A 19,921-nucleotide genomic window follows, 5' to 3' on the forward strand; every position below is an offset into this window, starting at 1 on the left:
TTGCTTGGAAAGAGTGAATCTCCTCTTCATTGTATGCATTAAAATCTCCTTTCTCTATACCCTTGAGCTAAAGATTTGTAACCTCCATGTGGGTTAGGGACTGACCTCCCACAAAAAATATAATGTAGTATCTTGTGACCTGATTCCTTTGTCAGGCAGAACCTTCTAAACTCCTTAACTATTATCGATTTGAATATAATCAAATAGAACCCACATTTACACAAAGATTCTGCAAGTACAGGCTTAAGAATCAGCAAATTAGCATTCCATCCAAAGATTTTCTCATGTCAAGGATGTGACTCATCACTCACCTTGCATGAAAACCCCATTGCTTTGAACATATCCGTCTTCTAAGGACTTGGCTCTACTCCCCAATAAATACCAAGCTTGTCTCTTCGCAAGTACTTTATCCTAGCTTTGAGCGTAACCTTGTCTTTGGAAAAGCACCTCATGCCTAAGCACGTCATGCCTCTTGTCCAAAGCAAGTAATTGCACATCCCATATATGCTTTGAAAAACCAAGCACACAATTAACCATCATACATTAAGATTTAAGTCTGCCTTTATGCTTGTATGGCTCTTAACTAGTTCGATTACAAATTTGTAGACTGTGAACGGCAGAAAGAATTGTAGTTAGGGAAGCTGCATGTATCCATCAAATTGTTATACAAGGAATAGAAATTTGAAGGAGGCAGGGTGCTCTACACTCTACTGTAAAAAGTGTTTTAAGTACAAGAACAAAAACTTTAATCAACCAGTGGAAAGAGGAATTGTATACCCAATACATTTTGCTGAAGAGATATGGGTTATTGTATATGGTCAGAGACTTGATATGTTAAGATCATGACGTATTGCTCTGAACTGGAAGAAATGCCGCCTGCTGACCTAAAGCTCCAAGGTGCTCCTTGATCGAACTCAGGCGGGAACCAAATTTCGTCTCGAATATCCTGTAGAGATGCATTCTCTACCAGATCTTTGCCTCGGCAGGTAATCTCCACCTGGTTGTTAATCAGCAATTCAATAATTTTGTTAATCCACCTGTTATCGGAAATGATAACTAAAAGTTTGCAAATAATTAACACTCCAGGATTGCTTGAGGGCCAGAAGAGTACGTGCATTCAAGCACGTGCTAGTTCTCGTCTTACTCCCCTTTTCAATGGCATCGCGTTTACATCAGTCGAACTTGCATACATGTACAATCTCAAGGCATTGTGGAAAAAAATCAATGTACTATACGTTGTTATTTTGTCTCAACGGTTTGGTTCCATATGAATATACAACTCGGGGCATAACGAGAAACGCAACAGTTGTACTAGTGTACACAGTATTCTACGCAAAAGCCCAGCAGTCAAATCGTCTCCATACAAGAAGCTCTACATGATTCACGTCACGAGGATCAGTAGCGAATGCAGTGCCAGCAGTCAAATCGTCTCCATACAAGAAGCTCTACATGATTCACGTCACGAGGATCAGTAGCGAATGCAGTGCAAAACAGTCGCATTTGACATGCAACGTCAGGGTAGTTTCCCAGGTCGAGGAATGGACGTTATAGATGCCCAGGGGGACTCGTAGTTATATTGGAATCCTTCAAACCGGCTTAAATTAAGTATATAGAAATACGTCCCACCTGATGTGATATATACTTTGGGTTCCTGATCAGTGTATTATGGATTTTCCTTCCATGCAGAGGAAAATAAGAAGTCGTGATACTTATCTGCGTTATCACAGAAGTAAAACAGCTATAGAAATATTTCATTCAGAGGTCTACTTAGAGCAGTGTAGCATTCAACACAAACGTGTGACCAAGTGCTTCACAGCATTGAGGATATTCCATTCGCAGAAAACGATTCAGTCTACTGGAGTTGGTAGTTTCTTGCTCAGTATAATCCGGAATGCATATATACATATGCATAAGGTGATGACATTGAAGAAAAAGGTTCAAACCATTGGGGGCATTACTTATAAGATATTCTCTGGAATTATGCGGACATTTCTGCACAAGTAATTCTTCTGGACAGGAGGAAAAGTTGCAAATTCATCAAATTTAAAGGTACCTCATAAATATGATGACATATCCCTATTCATTCGGCTCATCTATGTGAATTCTGTAGCCTGTGATGTGTTTTCGAGCAATGTGAAGGCTTATAGACCTCACAACACACAATTATTCAAAAGCAAAACACGTTAAGTGCTGGAATAACCTTATCCATGATAAAGATAAGAAAATGTGAATTGGATGCGTGGATTATGGGATGTATTAGAAAAATTAATCATCCCTTCAAAAGAATGTGAATTTATACTGATTAGTGCTTCTATTTGGTTCTAAGAAGCTTGTTTCTCACAATGTGCCAATTTTCTTAGATCTCCTATCCGAATGTGTTCTATGATGTATGTGTAGAAGTATACACGGTACTAAAACTTAAGCCAATGCCTCAAGTGTGATGCATGGCATACCTTTGAGCGACACCCAGCTATTGGAAGTTTATACCATTCACACACATTGAAGAGGTGATACGAATCAGCATGCCTCTCAGAGAAACCGTCACGATGAAGACTTTATCATGTTGTACTCACTTCGATTAATACAATTCATTCTACTATTACGTACTCTGTTGAATTTCTATGTGGTATCAGAGCTAGTTCGAGGCCCAAAACCTCTACGCATTTCGTGTCATAATGGCTTCTCCATTCTCCTAAATGGTGGAGACTTTGCAGATCACACGATCCTGCGCCAGCCCTCATCAACATGGCACAATCCAAGAGTAGTCCAAAACGGTCTGCCCATCCCTAATGAAAGGGAAGACAAAAAAGTTTGTCAAACCTATCTCCTGCCAAAGCAACCGGAAGGATGTGGCAACAATTTGTCCATAATCTGCGGCAACAAAGACCCGTGTAGAACTACGGTTCTACACCCGAGAAGAGATCGAACCCTTGCCCAAAGGAAAGTGCAGTAGTGATTTCTTTTCAAGTTTCACTTGCTCAATTTCTTCGAAAACATGCCTTTGATCAATCTTTGCAAGATTAAAAAAGTATAGATCCTCCAAAGCCTTGTGGTGATCCGAAAGTTCAGAAGAAAATGGCACTAGTACTTCTATGCATTACAATTGATACCCCTTTTAATCCTGGGGAGAAAGGGCCTCAGATGATTAAGGCCACGACCTACAAATTTTTTGAAGACAAGCAAGTCAGTGCATTTGAAGACAAGCAAGTCAATGCAGATCCAGCTGACGATCAAGAACAGAATGAAGAAAATAGAGAGCTACATGAAGACGATCCTGGCAATTGGCATCATGTAAATGGTGCTGGCGTTAAAGATCAACATGAAGAGACATCAACAGCAATTCACAGCTAGACCAAGGTAAATCCTAGTAATTTCTTCCTTTTCTCTCACTTGAGGGGGAGAAACTGTGATCAACATTAAGCTCGAGAAATGAAGATAGTAGAGATGTATGATCCAAGAATGACCGAAAAGAAACTAAAAACCAAATTAATAATGCTTCTTATCATTCAAGATACACTTGATATTGGATAGATAAATTACACATCATATTTGTAATAATTGGCGACTCACCTCCAACTTCAAAACTGGTGAGTTACACACAGTCAAACTTCATGCTCTATTACTCATAAGACTTTATGTCTCAAGGGAGAGTATTGGAAATAAGACGTAAGTCTTATTTACACCATTCACACACATTGAAGAGGTGATACAAATTGACATGCCTCTCAGAGAAACTGTCACGATGAAGACTATATCATGTTGTACTCATTTCGACTAATACAATTCCTTCTGCTATTACGTACTCTATTGAATTTCTATACCATGCTTCAATCTTCTCCTACTTTGTCATCATTTATTAGAAGTAAGTCTTCATAAGTCTACTCACACACACTCACTGACGGTGATTCGATCGACACACCTACATCTACAAATGTATTCACGTTCTATCATAATACACACCCATTGTATTCATGCGCATCTCTGAATTTCTATATGGTATCAGAGCTTGTATGGGTCCAACCCAGCCACTCCTTCCGCTAAGAAGAATCCCTCGCATTTTTTCATGTCTACCACTCCATGAATTCTTCAATTTCCTGGGCAAAAACACCACAGATAATGGATGCAAAGACCCCAACGGAGCCACACTCCAGGCCAGAAACGGAGACGCAGACACAAATCTGCATGTTCAGCAAGGTAAACTCCAGCCACCAAATGGAGAAGAACAGGGCGACAACCCTGAACGTCAAAAATGACTTAGTCCCTCTTAAGAGAGGAGATGAAGACAGCGGAAACACTGACCCGCAAAAGTCCACAATCGAAGGGCAAAATCGACACGCAGACAACTTTGATCTGCAACCTTTGATGGAAGGAAGAAACGTCGACCCTCCCCAACACTCAAACAAGCCTGAAGACAACGATCTGGGCCTTGCTAATGTGGACGATCAGTTCCACGTCCGAAGAAACCTACAATTTCTGATTGATGCAACAATCAACGCTGTAGATACAAACGAATCAATAGATACGCCTGCAAAAGAAGCACCGATTCGATCTGACGCTCCTTCCTCTACAACTAATTCCCCAGGACACCTTGAAATTCTCCATTCTTGCGATCTGACCCTGTAAATCCCGATCGTCCTCATGCGCAAGGAGATTTCATTGGTAAGGGAATTTCAGCCTTTTCAGCCTTATTTCTCCCATCGTTGCAACGATTTGATGCAAGGCTGCAGGAATTCCCATGTCCACGGGTGAAAATGAAGCGGAGGACACCATCATTTCCAAATGAAGGCAGAGCTTTCATCTCATGCACTTGCTCAAGTGTTTTCTCCACCTGGGGGAACGTCATGGCACTGCTTTGTATTTGAAACCCACATCAAAAAATGGCGCTGACAACGAAGAACCGAAGGACTATCAATCGAATGAAGATGAAATCAGTAGAGGTCGCGATCAAGACTGCAATGAAAATGCCGTATATGGCACAAAAGTACGCACACAAGCTAGTCTGCATGTCTTGCATATTGTTGACCTTGTTGAGGATCCTGAAGACAAACATGCGGCTCAAGCAATTGCCAACGATGGACGAGATGAAGCAAAGAACTACCACGTAAAATCAGATTGTAATGATGCTGAATATGATGTGATCAAAATGAAGATGATGCAGATAATTCCCACGATCGGGCTATATTGAAGGCTACTCTCTTTAACTTTTTCGTCCCATTGAGGAGGAACTGCATTTATTCAGATGTAGTCAAGCTAGGAGGAAGAAGAATAAGAAGAATCTGGATCTTTCTGCTCACCATTCATGTACACATTCATCCTCGATGAATTCTAAACAATAAACTGACACTAGTAATTGGCGACTCACCCCCAATTTAAAACTGGTGAATGTACACAGTCTTGAAATTCCATACTTTATTACTAATACTCCCCCGTAAGACGAAAAGTTTACGGGAAGTAAGACTTCATAAGTCTACTCACACACACTGACGGTGATTCGAAGAGGTGCAACCGCTATTGATCGACACACCTACATCTACAAATGTATTCACGTTCTATCATAATACACACCCATTCGTATTCATGCGCATCTCTGAATGTAGCAGTTGATCTTTGACAATATTGCGATAAATCTATTGCCTTGCCTTTGCATCTTGTCGCTCTCACACATCCAACTCGACTGCCTCTTTCGCAAGATTTGGATCATCTCTAGTCACGATCTTCCATACTTTCTTCCCTTGTAGAACTGCAATCATGCGTATCTTCCATGTGTGGAAGCTCTGGCCATCGAATCGGTCTATAAGGCAAAGGATTGAGGGCTCCATATCCTTCGTTGAGAGATATCTACGTTCGAGCATTCAGTTCATTCGCATGTATCAACGATCAGTGCTGGCTTCACCCTCCATCGTCAAAGTAGAGCATTTGGCAACCGTCAAGCTCAAGAGGGAACTACATGCTTTGATACCATTTTCGAACTATGAACATGTTCAATGTAAATGCAAAAGGAAGAGATGAGCAATGAGATGGGAAGCACCAAGAGAAGCAAATTGTGTGTGTTTCATTGATCAAAAGCTGCTTTATGTGTGGAAGCTTTGGCCATCGAATCGGTCTATAAGGCGAAGGATTGAGGGCTCCATTTCCTTTGTTGAGAGATATCTACGTTCGAGCATTTAGTTCATTCGCATGTATCAATGATCAGTGCTGGCTTCACCCTCCATTGTCAAAGTAGAGCATTTGGCTTTGATACCTTTTTCCGTCAAAGTAGAGCATTTGCCGTCAAAGTAGAGCATTTGCCGTCAAGCTCAAGAGGGAACTACATGCTTTGATACCATTTTCGAACTATGAACGTGTTCAATGTAAATGCAAAAGGAAGAGAGGAGCAGTGAGATGGGAAGCACCAAGAGAAGCAAATTGTGTGTGTTTCATTGATCAAAAGCTGCTTACAAATAGGTAAGTTCTAAGCAAATAGGTAAGGCCATTGTCACACGCCATGCTTTAATAGAGTCGTTTCAATTCTCTCCATCTAACATGATCACTATTAACATGGTTTATTGTGCTTACTCTAACACAGAGCCCTTGGCATGGGTTCGTAGACTAGTTGTACGGAGAATTTGAGACAGCTTAGGATGCGCTACATTTAGAAGTGAGGGCAATTATTCAAATGATATTGACTTCAAAGGAAGTCTGGGACATGCTTGGATCTCTCTACGAAACCAAGTCTATTGCAAACAAAGCCTATTTAAGGCATCAATTGATCAACATGGAAATGGGCATTGAAGATTCGATCGTGACTCATATTTTGAAGTTCAAAACCTTCATTGATCAACTAGCGTCGATTGGAACCACCATTCGTGAAGATGAGATTTGCATGATGTTCTTGAATACTTCGCCAAAATCTTACGATCATTTGAATGTTATGCTCGACACTGTCACCAAAGAGATGAAGTTTAAAGAGCTCACAACAATTCTCCTTCAAGAGGAGATCATGCAAAAACAATGGCAGAAAGCACAAGCACAAGGCTGACTACACCAATGGCCCTCTATGCAGTAGGAGAAAGGTCAGAAAAAGGAGATACCAAGCCGGTTCAAGAAGAAAGGCCAGCAAAAGGAGGTACCAAGTGCTTGGAATGCAAGCAGCTCTTCGCAAGTAGACATGAGCAAAAGGGACTGCTTCTATTGTGGAAAATACGTACATTTTGCTCCCAACTGTAGGAAGAAGATGGAGGACCTGAAGATCGGGAGGAGCGATACAAATGCAGCCTCGATGGAGAAAGACTTCACTCTGAAATGATTCTAGAGTGGAATCCTTAAAAGAATGTTAGATTGTCAGATAGGTTGTCGATTTGATAGACTGTTAGATGGACAAAGATAGTGCTTGACTTATGAAAGGATGTTAGAATAAGCTAAGTCAACCACTATTAGCAATACACCATGTTAGTAGTGACCACGTTAGATGGAGAGAATTGAAACGACGCTAAAGCATGGCTTGTGAGAATGACCTTAATAATTCATTGTAACGCCCAATCTGTTGTGGAAAGAACCTACCTATTTGTAAGCAGCCTTGGATGAATGAAACACGACTTCCTTCTCTTGGTGCTTCCCATCTCATCGCTAATCTCTTCCTTTTGCATTTGCATTGAACACATTCATAGTTCGAACACTCTATCACTTGAGTATGAAATTCCGTGAGAGAATGGTATCAAACGTCGACTTTCCACCACGCAGCACTTTTGGAATGTTAAAATCTAGCAAAGGAAAGATCCTGAAGGGATTTGGATCATTAGATACAAATCTACTTGGAGACTCGCTTCGTTTGCATGGATCGAGATGTCTTTGGAGACTAGTGTCAAGATCTTGCAAAACGGTGTGGGTTCTCTTTTTCTCTTTTAAGGAGAGATTTGGGGGAGGACGATTGGGGAAATATCTACCATTGGATTAAATTTGATAAATATGGACCATTGGATTAGATTTGGATGGAAGTTTACATGCAAAAAACTATTACTTTGACCATTCAATTCGTGTCCTCGTGTCCATTCGATATTCAATCTATTTTTGCTACTATTGCTTGCAAGAGGTTGTTGCTAGAGATCACGAAGCATTGGAGAGTTATTCGGGTGGCTCCAGCCTTGCTATCCAAGACAATTTGGACACAATTGCAACCCAAGAGGAAATGGAGACCCTCCATAAGAGGAAAACAACCATCAGCAGCCACAACAAAGGAGAGCTGTGAGGGCAATACAGCAACACATAACGATCAGCCACGAATGATTGAAGTCGCACCAGAATCTACTGTCATCGCACCAAGGCAAAGACCTGCGTTAGAACCAAATCAAATTGCACCCCAACAATGGGTGCAAGAGCCTAAAGACAAAGATCCCAGTCAAGACGACATTGAAGCCGTAGAGCATATCAATGCTCAAAATAATTATGTTCCTGTAGAAGCAAAGGGCATAAGTGGAGCATCAAACGTGCCCGAGGTCAAACCGTGAAGCAAATCTAACTCCCATTCTTCCACTTGTGGCTTAATTTCTTCATACGCTTCCTATTCGTTTCCCTTTGTTCTGTGGCTTCTAATGTTCCACTTCTGGCTTAATCTCTTCATACGCTCCCTATTCGTTTCCCTTTGTTGACTGGCCTCTAATGTTCCCTTGCCCTCGCATAAAGATGAAGGCAAAGCTTTTGCTTCTCTGCCTTGAAAAGAGCTCATTGGATTCTAGGGAATGTATAGATTTGTCACTTTCATTCACACCTTTTGATATCTCTACCATGAGGCACGAAGCATCGGATGGAAAAGGCATTAATGATAGCTCTCCCATGATTGGCAACGACAAGATACCTCCCGTAGCATTGTATGAGCAAAAAAGGATGCAATTGCTAGAGCATACATATGGAGTATTGTTGGTTTCGAATACTCCGTCAATTCTTGCAACGATTGTGGCCTCTCTCCTTGTAATAGCAATGCTTGGAGTTTCCCAGTGGATGATAATGCTCTACAAAAACTTGCATGTGCTTTCGATGGAGCACCAATCGCTTTAGATGGATGCTCCTCTACAATCTTCTTCTAGCCATGCTTCCAACCATGCTTCACAAGCCATCAACAACGGCTGCCACATCTTGCCTAATGATTTTACAAGTGTATGAAAGCCAACTGAAAAGTTATGGACATAAAAAATCAAAGATAGGGACGAAGACAGACATCAACGTAAAGCGGTCGCACCTTTGCAAACAAGTGACGTGATAGCTTTTCTCCGTGGCTTCCCACGGTCTTCCCAACTAGTATCAAGTAACCATAGAATAGATTCCCATGCCATAGCCATAGTGAGTATTGTTGATTTGATTTTAGCTTCCATGGCACTGCCTTTGCATGAAATTAGACAGTCTGAAGCTTAAAGCCTTTGAAGGCCCGTAGATTCCAATTTGTAGAGAGGTATATTGAAGATGTGGCAGTGATGTTTTACGCTCTATCTATACGTGGTCTTTGAGTAGGAGATACAGATAGAAAGGTAATGAACAGATAGAAAGGTAATGTAAGATTTTAGACAACAGAACATGTAAATTAGAGAAGTGGTAAGACAAGTATCAAATCAATCATCTTGGATTTGGAAATACTAGCTGTAAAGATCCTACTTAAAGATTATGAAAGCCAAGCAGCGACTTCAATAATCAATAAACAAAGCTTGTTCCCTTTTATTGTCGTTTAGCAATATGACATATCTTACATGACCTCTTAGATGCCTATAAAGGCTTGATCTACTTCTATATTTACATAGCCTTACTATAATCCCCTCAGTCATCCTGGACATGATTCACCCTAAGATGTGTAACATAATCCTTGCAATACTACATGTTAAGAGCATGTCAATAGCCTGGACTAGATAGGCACATCATTTGGGATTTGTTCTCAAGTGACACATAGTTTTTGCAATCTGACCTACTCCCTACATGTATGCCATATAGGGACCCAAATTGATGACCCCTTAATAATTACCAAGTAAATACTCTTCATTTTTCCATGATATTTTTTGCAATTTCACTAAATGTAATGACTACACTTGCATTCAAAATATTGTGAATGATACCTTTAGGAAGATATAGTTTACATGTTCAAACTTGTGATTGAAATTGTCTTCACTCTTGAAAAGTTTGTCAAGGCCAGGAATTCTCCTATGGGTGATGTTCTTCATAGTGTTTGCGTCATAGCTCAACTATGTCAAACATTTGGAAGGGTTGTTAAACTTCTTAACAGTTAAATTTCATAGACTAATGAGGGCCCTTCAATCATGCTACGTCTCTTTTAGATGCTTGGTGTCCTTTTGCGCAATGCTACACAGGCACCCCTTCCGAATAAGCACATGTATAGCTTGCAGTTGATGTATTGTGGCCTTAGAAGTTTATGTGGTCATTTAAGCATCTATACCTCAATAGAAAATCGTTATAACTAGCTTTGAGACGTGTATGCTTAAGGAATGCTTCCATGCCATATGTAAAGTCTTAGTTTTTGTAATAAGGTCAACACTTCATACCTGGTGCAAGTTAATATTGTGTATAGTAGATGGCATAAAAATAATGTTGAACTAAAATCTTTTAACATATTGAATATTATTAAATATCTATTTCTTTGGGAGAGATGAGATTTAAGTGGCCATCACATCTATGTGGACGGCTACATAATCTTTCATACCTAAGACATATATGAGCTTTAGGCAGCCCATCAAAGAGATTCTTTCAACGATCATTCATTTTTTCCATCACATGAAATCTATTAATTTTGCACATCTAATATATAATATAAAAGATTGATAGAAATATTTACTAATTGACTTACAAAGAATTGTCCAAACATGCTTTTGATAAGCATCATAACTTAAAGTTCCTAGTTCACCAAAACATGATGTTTTTTATAAAAAAAACATGACATGTTCTAATACATTGTCTATAAGATGCTTTTAAATTTTTAATAGTTTTCAAGTTTGGTTTCTACAAAGGTAAGATCGATAAAGCCTAAAAGTATTACCATTACATGCTACCTAATATATATTTATTCCAAACCAAAAGCATTGAATAAAGCTAGGATTCTAATGGCTGAAATTTTAAATCAACAAGTAATCTCCGTGAATTACATTTTAAATTAAATGTGAAATTGACATCCTCTAAGAAAGCGATATTCTACAAATCTTCCATTAAATGTAAGCGAAGTAGAAAAGACAACTATTTCCCATAACAAGTCACAAATAAAGGAAAATCCTTGTAGATCAAGTTTAGATATGGACAAAAACTTGAATTTATAATCATTCAAGTGATTTACATGGTGCTAGAACTAAACAACAAGATTAACATCTTAATAGATTAACTTAAAGTATCATATATTTTCTCCCTTAGTTGAAAATTCTATTGAATTGAAGACTTTCACCTAGATCTTCGAGCAACAAAGCAAATTATCTTAACAACGATTGTTTTAGTAATTTTGGGACAATTCCAAGTCCATATGTTATACAAAATTCACTATTACTTTCATCCCATGCTCGAACTTGAGTTTGAGCATGGCCTATAATTTTCAAGTGTTCCATGCTTGAATTGAAGTTCGAGCACTAGCGTATACTTTTCAATAAAGAGGATAAAGAGAAAGGGGAGCGAGATGATCAAATTCATCCCAAAATTACTAAAACAATCTTCAAATCAATTTAATTCCCAACTAGCCCACTACCGCTCTTTTGAACTTGTAACTGTTATCAAAGACTATAATGGGAATTGAAATTACATAGATTTTTCTTCGATTTTATAATTATCTAATGACATTTCCTTAAGTAGGTAGAGGTCAATACACCCTCATGTTTGATTTTTGACTTCTTTGCAAAATGGTCTTAGTTCTCAATTTATATTTAACAAATATATAAATATGAGCTAGGAATAAGTTGACCAATAGTATACCACTTGATCTCTCGTTTCACTGCAGTGTGCACCGCATGCAAGTAATATATAACAAGGAATAAGCTATGAATATCATGTAAGGCTATTGTAACTTAAAGATGCGAGATTTAATAGACCTCTTTAGCACATATGTACTTTAAAAAAGAATGAATCTAGAGGCTACACTATAGTATAAGGTACTAAGCGGTAATGACATTACCATAAGTGAGTAATTAGGGTAAGGAGCACAAAATATCAAAGTGGAAATCATGGTTTTCAAAGAAAGCCATTGAGGCTATAAAAATTTTGATGCAATAGAAAAGACATCAAAGAGATTACCAACATATGGCATAAAAATTTTAAAACCACCTTACTTCTCACAATAAGAGTGGTTGATATCTTTGAAGTTTAGCAAGTCTTATTTTTTAAAACAAGGTGTAATACACATACCAAGGCCAACATGAGACATCAAAGAAAGACATCTCTCTCTCTCTCTCTCTCTCTCTCTCTCTCTCTCTCTCTCTCTCTCAAAGGGTGTGAAACTCATGGAGAGTAAGTTCTAGAGAGCAAGAAATGTCTAGAAGCTGGATGAAACATGATCCATTTGAGCTTATGATACCGACACCAAGGAGGACAACAAAACTAAGAAATCAAACACCAATTTGTAAACCATTTAACAAATAGTAAAAGGTAATCAAAATGCAAACATTCAAGGTCTATGCTAGCTGGTTATCTTTGAAGAAAAATCTATGATGGATAGCATCTTAGGAGCAACACACAATCACAAGTATGAGACTTCATAATAAGCTTATATTAGGAGATTGAATAAACCCTTTTAATCACGGGTAAGGAAAAGATGAAGCAAAGTCACAAGAGAGTCTGAAAAGCCAAGGGGAAGCTAGAATGTGCCGAAGGAACTAAGCTAGGTGACGATAATATTACCAATATTCTAAGACATAAAATGGTGATCATAGTCATATGAAGAGAAGATTGGAAAAGTACTAACAATTAAAGTGTGTGAGACAAATTGTAGTGAGAAGCTTATAAAGTAACAAACCAAGCTACTCTATCCAAGATGAGAACAACGCTATGTATCAACAAGAAAGTATAACATTAGCAATCATCCAAGACCTATGAAAAGCAAATGACTAGGCAATGTAATATGAAAAGAAAGCCACATCAAAGAGTTTGCCCAAAAAGCATTCATGTGCTTGTGACATAAGAGTCAGTTAGGTTTAAAGAAGGTGTCATAGAGCACTAACATGGAAGGTACATGCCTCCAGTATATCACTTTCATTGGATGCTATATACGATATCCATGCCAATTTTTTTAATGACACAAATATGTTTACATTACACGCTAACAGTTTTTTCTATTTTTTCATGGCATGCTAGGCGCTCTCTCTCTCTCTCTCTCTCTCACTCACACACACACCTATGGTATATATATTTATTAGTCTTAAAGTTGCTTGTTATCCTTAGTTTGTTTTTTTTTAAGACTTAAGCCCATGTATTCCAAGTCCTCCTCAAACGACCTCCAATTGGTGAAAACCCATGTATGGTCATATTGCAAATCTAGATATTGCAGCCAAAAATATTTGTCCGTGGGTTGAAGGCCGCCCATAAGATGGCCGGCAGAAGAGAGAGGTTGCGAGACCACCTGATTGGGGATGGAACCCACGATGAGGACCCATACATTGATTGCCTTCCCATCAAGCCAATCAAATTTGCATGCCATTATTGCCTCTTACTTTGTATAAGGTTTGTCCACCAGGTAGTGTGAACTACCACAACGGGGAGACAAGGCTTCAAAATGCTTCAGCCTAGTCTGAACCCGCCCTTAGTATTGAAGACAGTCAAGTGACATTGTGAAAGGGTCAAACACCGATGATTCCAGGAAGGTGCAAAGGAGCATGAAGTAAAAGACCTTCGGACAGCTAGCTAGCCCTTTCGCTGTTAGTCATGAGGCATGGCTGTGTTTTCACGTTTGTGCGGGTAAAAGCATGTACAAAGCAAACACGTTCGGTGTAATTATGTACATCCTGCGAAAAACTAGCAACGATACGAAGACGTACCTCAGAGACGCTCGAGAGTCCAAGTTTAGCGACCAAGTACTTTTTTACGACTGATACTGGCATCTCTCCATCTCTGCAAGAAGCACGCACACAATTCAGCCCACAAAATGAAGGGCATCGCTCTTAACTGTGCCCGCGTAAGCTATAGATCATGCCAAGTAACAATGGCTATGCCCTACGATTAGTTTTTTAGATGAACTCTTAAAGAACGCACAACGTCCTTGCATAAATGAAATGTACAAATGGTGAACTTTGGAGCTTAACTACGCACTTTATCCGGATGTAAGACTTCGGTCGGTGTGATTCTCGATCATAAGGTCTGCAGAAATAAGTTCCCCGTTCAGTAAACAATTTGGGAAAAAAAAAAACAGTTCTTCTGTGACAAGATTGTGTCCCTGTGCGATAAGAATTGCAAGCATGTTATAACTCTTACTGATCAGCAGCTGCGGCTTGTAGAGCAAACCAGAAACCTGGCGACCCTCTTCGCGGTTTTGGGATACGCTTCGATCTTGAAAACGAATCCGCAAACTGCTTCTGAATAAGATGGGAACCGATGTTTGCTGTGCCAGCCAGTGGAGTCGGGGGAAGGAACGATCTATTGCAATACGGAATGTCACCAACAGTGGTCATTTGACCGAAACCAAGCTGCGACATCATCGTTTGATTCAATAGTTCGGATTGCGCAGGGGGCTCTGGAAGCCACGAAGGTCCAACAGGCCGATCTTGAGGTCTGCTGAACTGATATCTGTCAATGGCTTGCTGGACAGTGGCTACATCATGGCCTGGCATTAAGCTCGCCCCACCGATTCTTCCACCGTGCGTAAGCCGAAACTCCGTCTCTGGGTTCTGGAAACTCAAGCTTGTGTTGAATCTCTTCACTATACGTGACCAATCATCGGAAGGCTGCTGACCTCCTGCACTCGTCAATGTGTGATGCTGCATTGTCATCCCGGGTTCCATAGAGCAATAGGTGTCTGCAGTACTGTTTCTGAAAACGTTTGCTAGCGGATCGTGGAAGATGGACCATGTTGGCAACACTTTGGCGTTTGCCGCATGTTGCCACCCTTCGTATTTGAAGTGATCCATTCCTGGTTTGGAAGCAATTGGATCTTGGCACCTTGGTGCTCTGTTAAATCTGTCATCAATCGAAGATTGACATAGGGTGCTGTTCGGTATCGGATAGTAAGATGCATGCGGATATGCCGCAAACCTGCTGGACGAGACGTTGATGCTCTCTTCTTCAGCTCTGAGTATGGAACCTGCATAGCTTGTCCTCTTGTCTTTACAGAAAGCGGAACTTCGTCCTTCAGGAAGCGTTGGAATACGAGCAGCGGTTTGAAAGGCCCCGGCTGCTATCAAGGAGCTGTAAGAGAGCGGTCGTTGAGGAATTACACCGTCGACATGCTCACGGATTTCCATCAAGTTTCCCACATTTACTCCAGTACAATCCTCCAATCTGGTAGAGGGAGCGGTGAGGACGTTCCGGGGCTCGTCATTGCATCTCCTCCTGTTCACGAGGGTTTCTCGCCGTTTGAGCAATTCGCAATCCGGCTTCTGCGGCAGGAGGTCTAGCGTGGCTACACTTTCCGGCTGCGGGCTACATCTTGTGGCGTCAGCTGAAGCTTTCGGATTGGCCGCCCTAGGTCGTTGAGCAAGGTTGCTTCCAAGCCCGAGCTGAAGCCAATCGTAGTCGTCTTCTGTTTCCAACGCGACCTTTCCACAGTAGCTTGCTGCCGTTCCTATACTTTGCGCAATTCCCCGATTCGCAATTCCCCTGGAGATGACTATGCCCTCACAGTCCTCATCCGAAAGCCCTAGTGCCGCACTCGGGGAGATAGATCCCTTGGAAATTGGCTCCGCTGCACTGTCTAATGATAGGGTGCATCCGTCCTCCAGACTGCTTGTGCGTGAGCTACGCTCGGCCATATGCTCCGCCGTAATGTCTGAATCTCCACTTACGTACTCAGCCGTAGGAAACAATGCCTCTATCCCAACCCTTTTACTCACCCGACGCTTTTTCCTTCCCTCCTCCTGCCAATCTACATCCTCATCCGAGCTACCCCTTTTGCTCCTCCCACACCTCACAGTCTTGGGTTCGTGAGGGTTTTCTGTGTCAACTGTCATAACACCATGCCTAGCTTCGTTTGCATCCGGCAACTTCCCTAACGCGTGTGTTGTCGTTCTAAACTCAGCGGCCGATTTGTCAAACACGGGATCTGGTGAGAAGATGTTGTACTGTGCTGGATCACTCCTCAATAGATTAGCCTGCACCTTGATTGTGCGTGGAGTCAATTTCTCGGCAGTAAACCTGCGCCATTGACGTAACATCTACGTCAGAAACTAGCAGGGAACCGTGCCCCGATCGACACCTCAGTGCCGATTGGTTCTGTTACTACATGGAGAAAGCAGGAGGTTTCTCATGATTTAAGTGGTAACATAGGCATTCGGCGTGCTGCAATGTAACACAGGCCTTGGACGAGGCAGCATACGGAAAAATCAAGGCTTTTCGGAGCAAGACAGAGTTCCGAAGCATGCGATTCGCTGCGTAAAGAATCCAGGCACAAGAAAACTTCGGGGATTAGAATTGCAGCTCATGAGCGGCACTGCCGCAGTACCTCGTGCACAAGATTTCGATTGTCATGACCAAAGAAGCCATCTAAAGAAAGATCACTGAAAGCGCAGATAAGGTAACATCACCTAGAAGCATCTATCAGTGGCGAGGGGAGCTCTTGGCCGGGATCCGGATCTGCAACGTAGGAACCTCCGACAGAGTTTGACGCCAGGGTTTTCACGATATTTGTCCGCGGGAACATGGTCTGACCCCTAAATTTCAACATATTGCGCCAATGACTGGCACCATGAGTACTGCGCAGCTCACCTTCAGAATCTCAGAAACTAAACGGTCCTTCAGAAAGGCGGAAGCGCAGTTTTTCGATCGTCAAGTTACATCTGAGATACAAAACACACAGCCTGTCAGTTCCACTGCCATCGAATGCACTGTGTAAGCAACTTTTCAGAGAATTTGGACTGATATTGCGTGAACAGTATTTTCGAAATTTTTAAGAACGCTGGAAAGCTGACATTCGAGTACGAGGTTATATATTCGCTTCTACGGAGAAAGAGGCCGAAGGCGTGTTCCTTCGTTCACAACGCAAGAATCCATCGAATCGCGAGTGAACGAGAAACGGAGGGATCGCCACGGGATATCGGCTTTTTGAGAGCATTCCCGCTGGACACGTTACATTAAGCAGCGGGAAAGCTAATGGATTGAGACTTTGAGAGACCGTGAGAAGATCGCGAAGGGCTCATAACGCACTTAGCTATGGAGACGTCCACTGAGCCACCGAGGTTTCAGCAAAAGTGCTACAGAAGTGAGTGATAGCTCCGGGCATGCCATTCAAATGTAATCGCATTTGATAGCTGAAACAAGCAAGCCTCTTATTAGAAGTTGTCCATGCAGAGCTTACGATTGACTGTAGATCTAGGTATTTTGAGAGGCAGCGGAGGCGGGAGCGGGACGTCTTCTTCACGTATGTTGCCAGCGCAAACGCTGCCAGAACACGTAAAGCGGAAGTTGGGACGTACAGAAGGGGCATGGAGAATTGATGAGCAGGGGCAGCGGGGATGGCAAGCAAGGGCGGAAAGGTAAACACGACGAAGGGGAGGTACGAGTTTGAATCTAAGTTCTGGCTGGAACGATAGTTTTAGAGTACTGTTGACGATGATTCAAAATTCTGAAAGAGGTAAGGGGGGGAAGAGAGATTACAAGGTGAGGAAGTGCAGGATGGGATCGCAAAGGATGTTGTGTGGATGGAGGATTTGGTGCTTGGAGGGGAAGCAGGAGCGAGCTCGGGAGGGATGGAGGAGGAGGAAGACGATGCGCAAAGGAAAGAGAGAGCAGCAAAAGAAGAAGAATGCAGTTGAGGGAAAAAAAAAAAGAAGAAAAGAGAAGAGAGATCCGTCCATTGTGTTGTGATGTGTTATTAGTTGTATTGGATGGATGGGACCCTAAAATTTGTTTCAGTCACGCGCTGCGCAAGGTGTGTCAGCGCCCGCGGTAAGAGATCAGGATACGCGTGGTAAAAGATATTACAAACTCCTCTTTTCACTTTTTGGGCGGTTCAATAGCGCCACCCCTCTTCTTTTTCGTGCCCTACGGCCTCCGCCGCCGCCACCTCTCCCGAATCCCTTCAGCCGTCTTCAAATCCGGGGAAAAAAACCAGATTCACATACGCATCCGTCCCCGTGCCCCCTTTGTTCGTCCGCGCGGCGACAACCCCCCTGCCACGCTCCTCAGGAATGTTTCAGTCACGCACCCAGAGCCTGGAAGCGGCTGCCTGCGCGCCCCAGTACCGTGATTTGACGCCCCCACCGCCAAATAAGCGGCACACCCGCTTCCTCCTACTAGACGTGGATCTCTCTCCGCTTGGCCTATTCTTTACGCTTCCCCTTTCTCACATCATGACACCATGCTCCCGAGTCCCGCCCCACGTACCTGCATCATGCATGCCTCCACTGCCCGCACTGCTCTGCTGAGCTGCCCGCTCGTCCCGCCTTGGCCGCTTTCACGCTGCCTGGATCCGGCCGTCGGTCGGGTATGCATGCATCTCACCCTCCACCTTTGCCATATTATTTTTACCATCCTCCAATGGCCATGTACCCATACAGTGTACACCCCCATTTCCCCCCGCCGTTGGCTGTTCCGCGGGACATGTCCCATTCATACGGGAGAATGGCCCGACCCCCCGCCTTCTCCTCTCAAATGCATGGCGCCGCATCATGGGGCGCACGTTTTATGTGAATCTAGTTCAAGATGGCCCCTCCCCAACCCCCCCCCCCCCCCCATCTTTCCTTTCCGTCCAACCCCTGCATATATTCGCGCGCGCTGGGACTCGTGACCCCCTCGCTTTTCGGCTCCCTGCCTGCCTTTCCCTGCGCCCTCGTGTTTTATCATGCCTCTTTCTTTACATTCCAAACCGGCTGTTATATGCAGCGCTCGGTTAGCCTTGTTTATTTTTTAATCGTGCAACCCCGATCCCCTTTGCTCTGCCTGGTTACTTACTTACTTATATCATCGCACAACTGATTCCTCAGCTGGTACACCAAGACACTCCTGACGCTTCCGGTTGCCTAGAATCTTCCATTTAACAAAGAATCGGTCTGGTTATTCCACTGACTACTGTTCAATCGTAATAACCAGCTGTCTTAGGAAACCAATGTGATCTGATTGAACTGTACCCAGCAAGCAACAGCGTTAGCCAAAGCGTCGCAAAACGAGCCAGTATATTATTATTATTATTATTGTTGCGGAATAGATCTTGCCATTTCTTCAAGCACACATTATTTTTGGGCTAGTGGGGGGTGGTCGCATCATCCAACTCTTTTTACTAATGCAGGAACAGCAGCAAGCATGCCAGCGGGAGTCTACTCCTACTCATTGCCAATGGTCCATCGACTTACGTACCTATTGGATTGGCAACCAATTTTCGCTGATGAGAATCGCCTCCCCAGGATTGTTCAAACCATCCTCGTCGACACAAAGTACTGCAATGTAATCGGCATCAACGGCCCCTGGCCGTAACACCAAATATTCGAAAGCGTCTCCTTCAAAGTACGCACATAGTGGCAGCAATCATCCACTGCGACTGTGCAGTGTGTGCGCAGGCGCAGGAGCAGCAGGACCGTTGGGACTCGGCAAGTCCCTTCACCTTGTACTGGCCCGGCCTTCCCACAAATTCTCTCTTCATCCGTAAATTCTTCTTATTATATGTCGTCGAAACTTTCACCCCAGCTCACTCGCCCTTTAATCGTTAAATAAGCTCTCTGCCTCACTCAAAGGGTTGACCCCTTTCAACACCAATTAATTTTAATACCATGCACAATCGCTGCTGGCAAATGCCATGCACATTGCAAATCCTGTCTACTGATTTTGAGATCGTTTCCCT

General features: G+C 42.5%; 1 protein-coding gene across 2 annotated transcripts; it reads right to left on the reverse strand.

Moving 5' to 3' along the window:
• Nucleotides 1-331: 331 nt before the first annotated feature.
• On the reverse strand, nt 332-17,907 carry LOC147900529 (uncharacterized). 2 transcript variants are annotated; one of them, XM_087376555.1, is made up of 6 exons: nt 17,743-17,907; nt 16,674-16,925; nt 14,410-16,284; nt 14,248-14,295; nt 13,977-14,049; nt 332-997 (listed from the first exon to the last, which is right to left on the reverse strand). In XM_087376555.1, exons 2-6 carry the CDS (start codon nt 16,811-16,813, stop codon nt 806-808), a joined length of 2,328 nt encoding a protein of 775 aa, XP_087232681.1. In that variant the 5' UTR covers nt 16,814-16,925; nt 17,743-17,907; the 3' UTR covers nt 332-805. The 2 variants fall into 2 exon arrangements, with proteins under 2 accessions (XP_087232681.1, XP_087232682.1); XM_087376556.1 differs by having other exon boundaries at nt 14,410-16,517.
• Between the last annotated feature and the right edge of the window lie 2,014 nt (nt 17,908-19,921).

The sequence above is a fragment of the Dipteris shenzhenensis genome, chromosome 7, assembly GCF_047967505.1.
Source record: "Dipteris shenzhenensis isolate YYH24624 ecotype China chromosome 7, Dip_SZ_1.0, whole genome shotgun sequence".
NCBI lineage: Eukaryota > Viridiplantae > Streptophyta > Polypodiopsida > Gleicheniales > Dipteridaceae > Dipteris > Dipteris shenzhenensis.

Coding starts and splice junctions, on each gene's coding strand:
- LOC147900529 (XM_087376555.1), bottom strand. CDS start 16,813: ATGTTGAAATTTAGGGGTCAGACCATGTTCCCGCGGACAAATATCGTG. Junction 14,050..14,247: donor AAGTCTTACATCCGGATAAA/GTGCGTAGTTAA, acceptor TGCTTCTTGCAG/AGATGGAGAGATGCCAGTAT. Junction 998..13,976: donor GACTCTCGAGCGTCTCTGAG/GTACGTCTTCGT, acceptor ATTAACAACCAG/GTGGAGATTACCTGCCGAGG.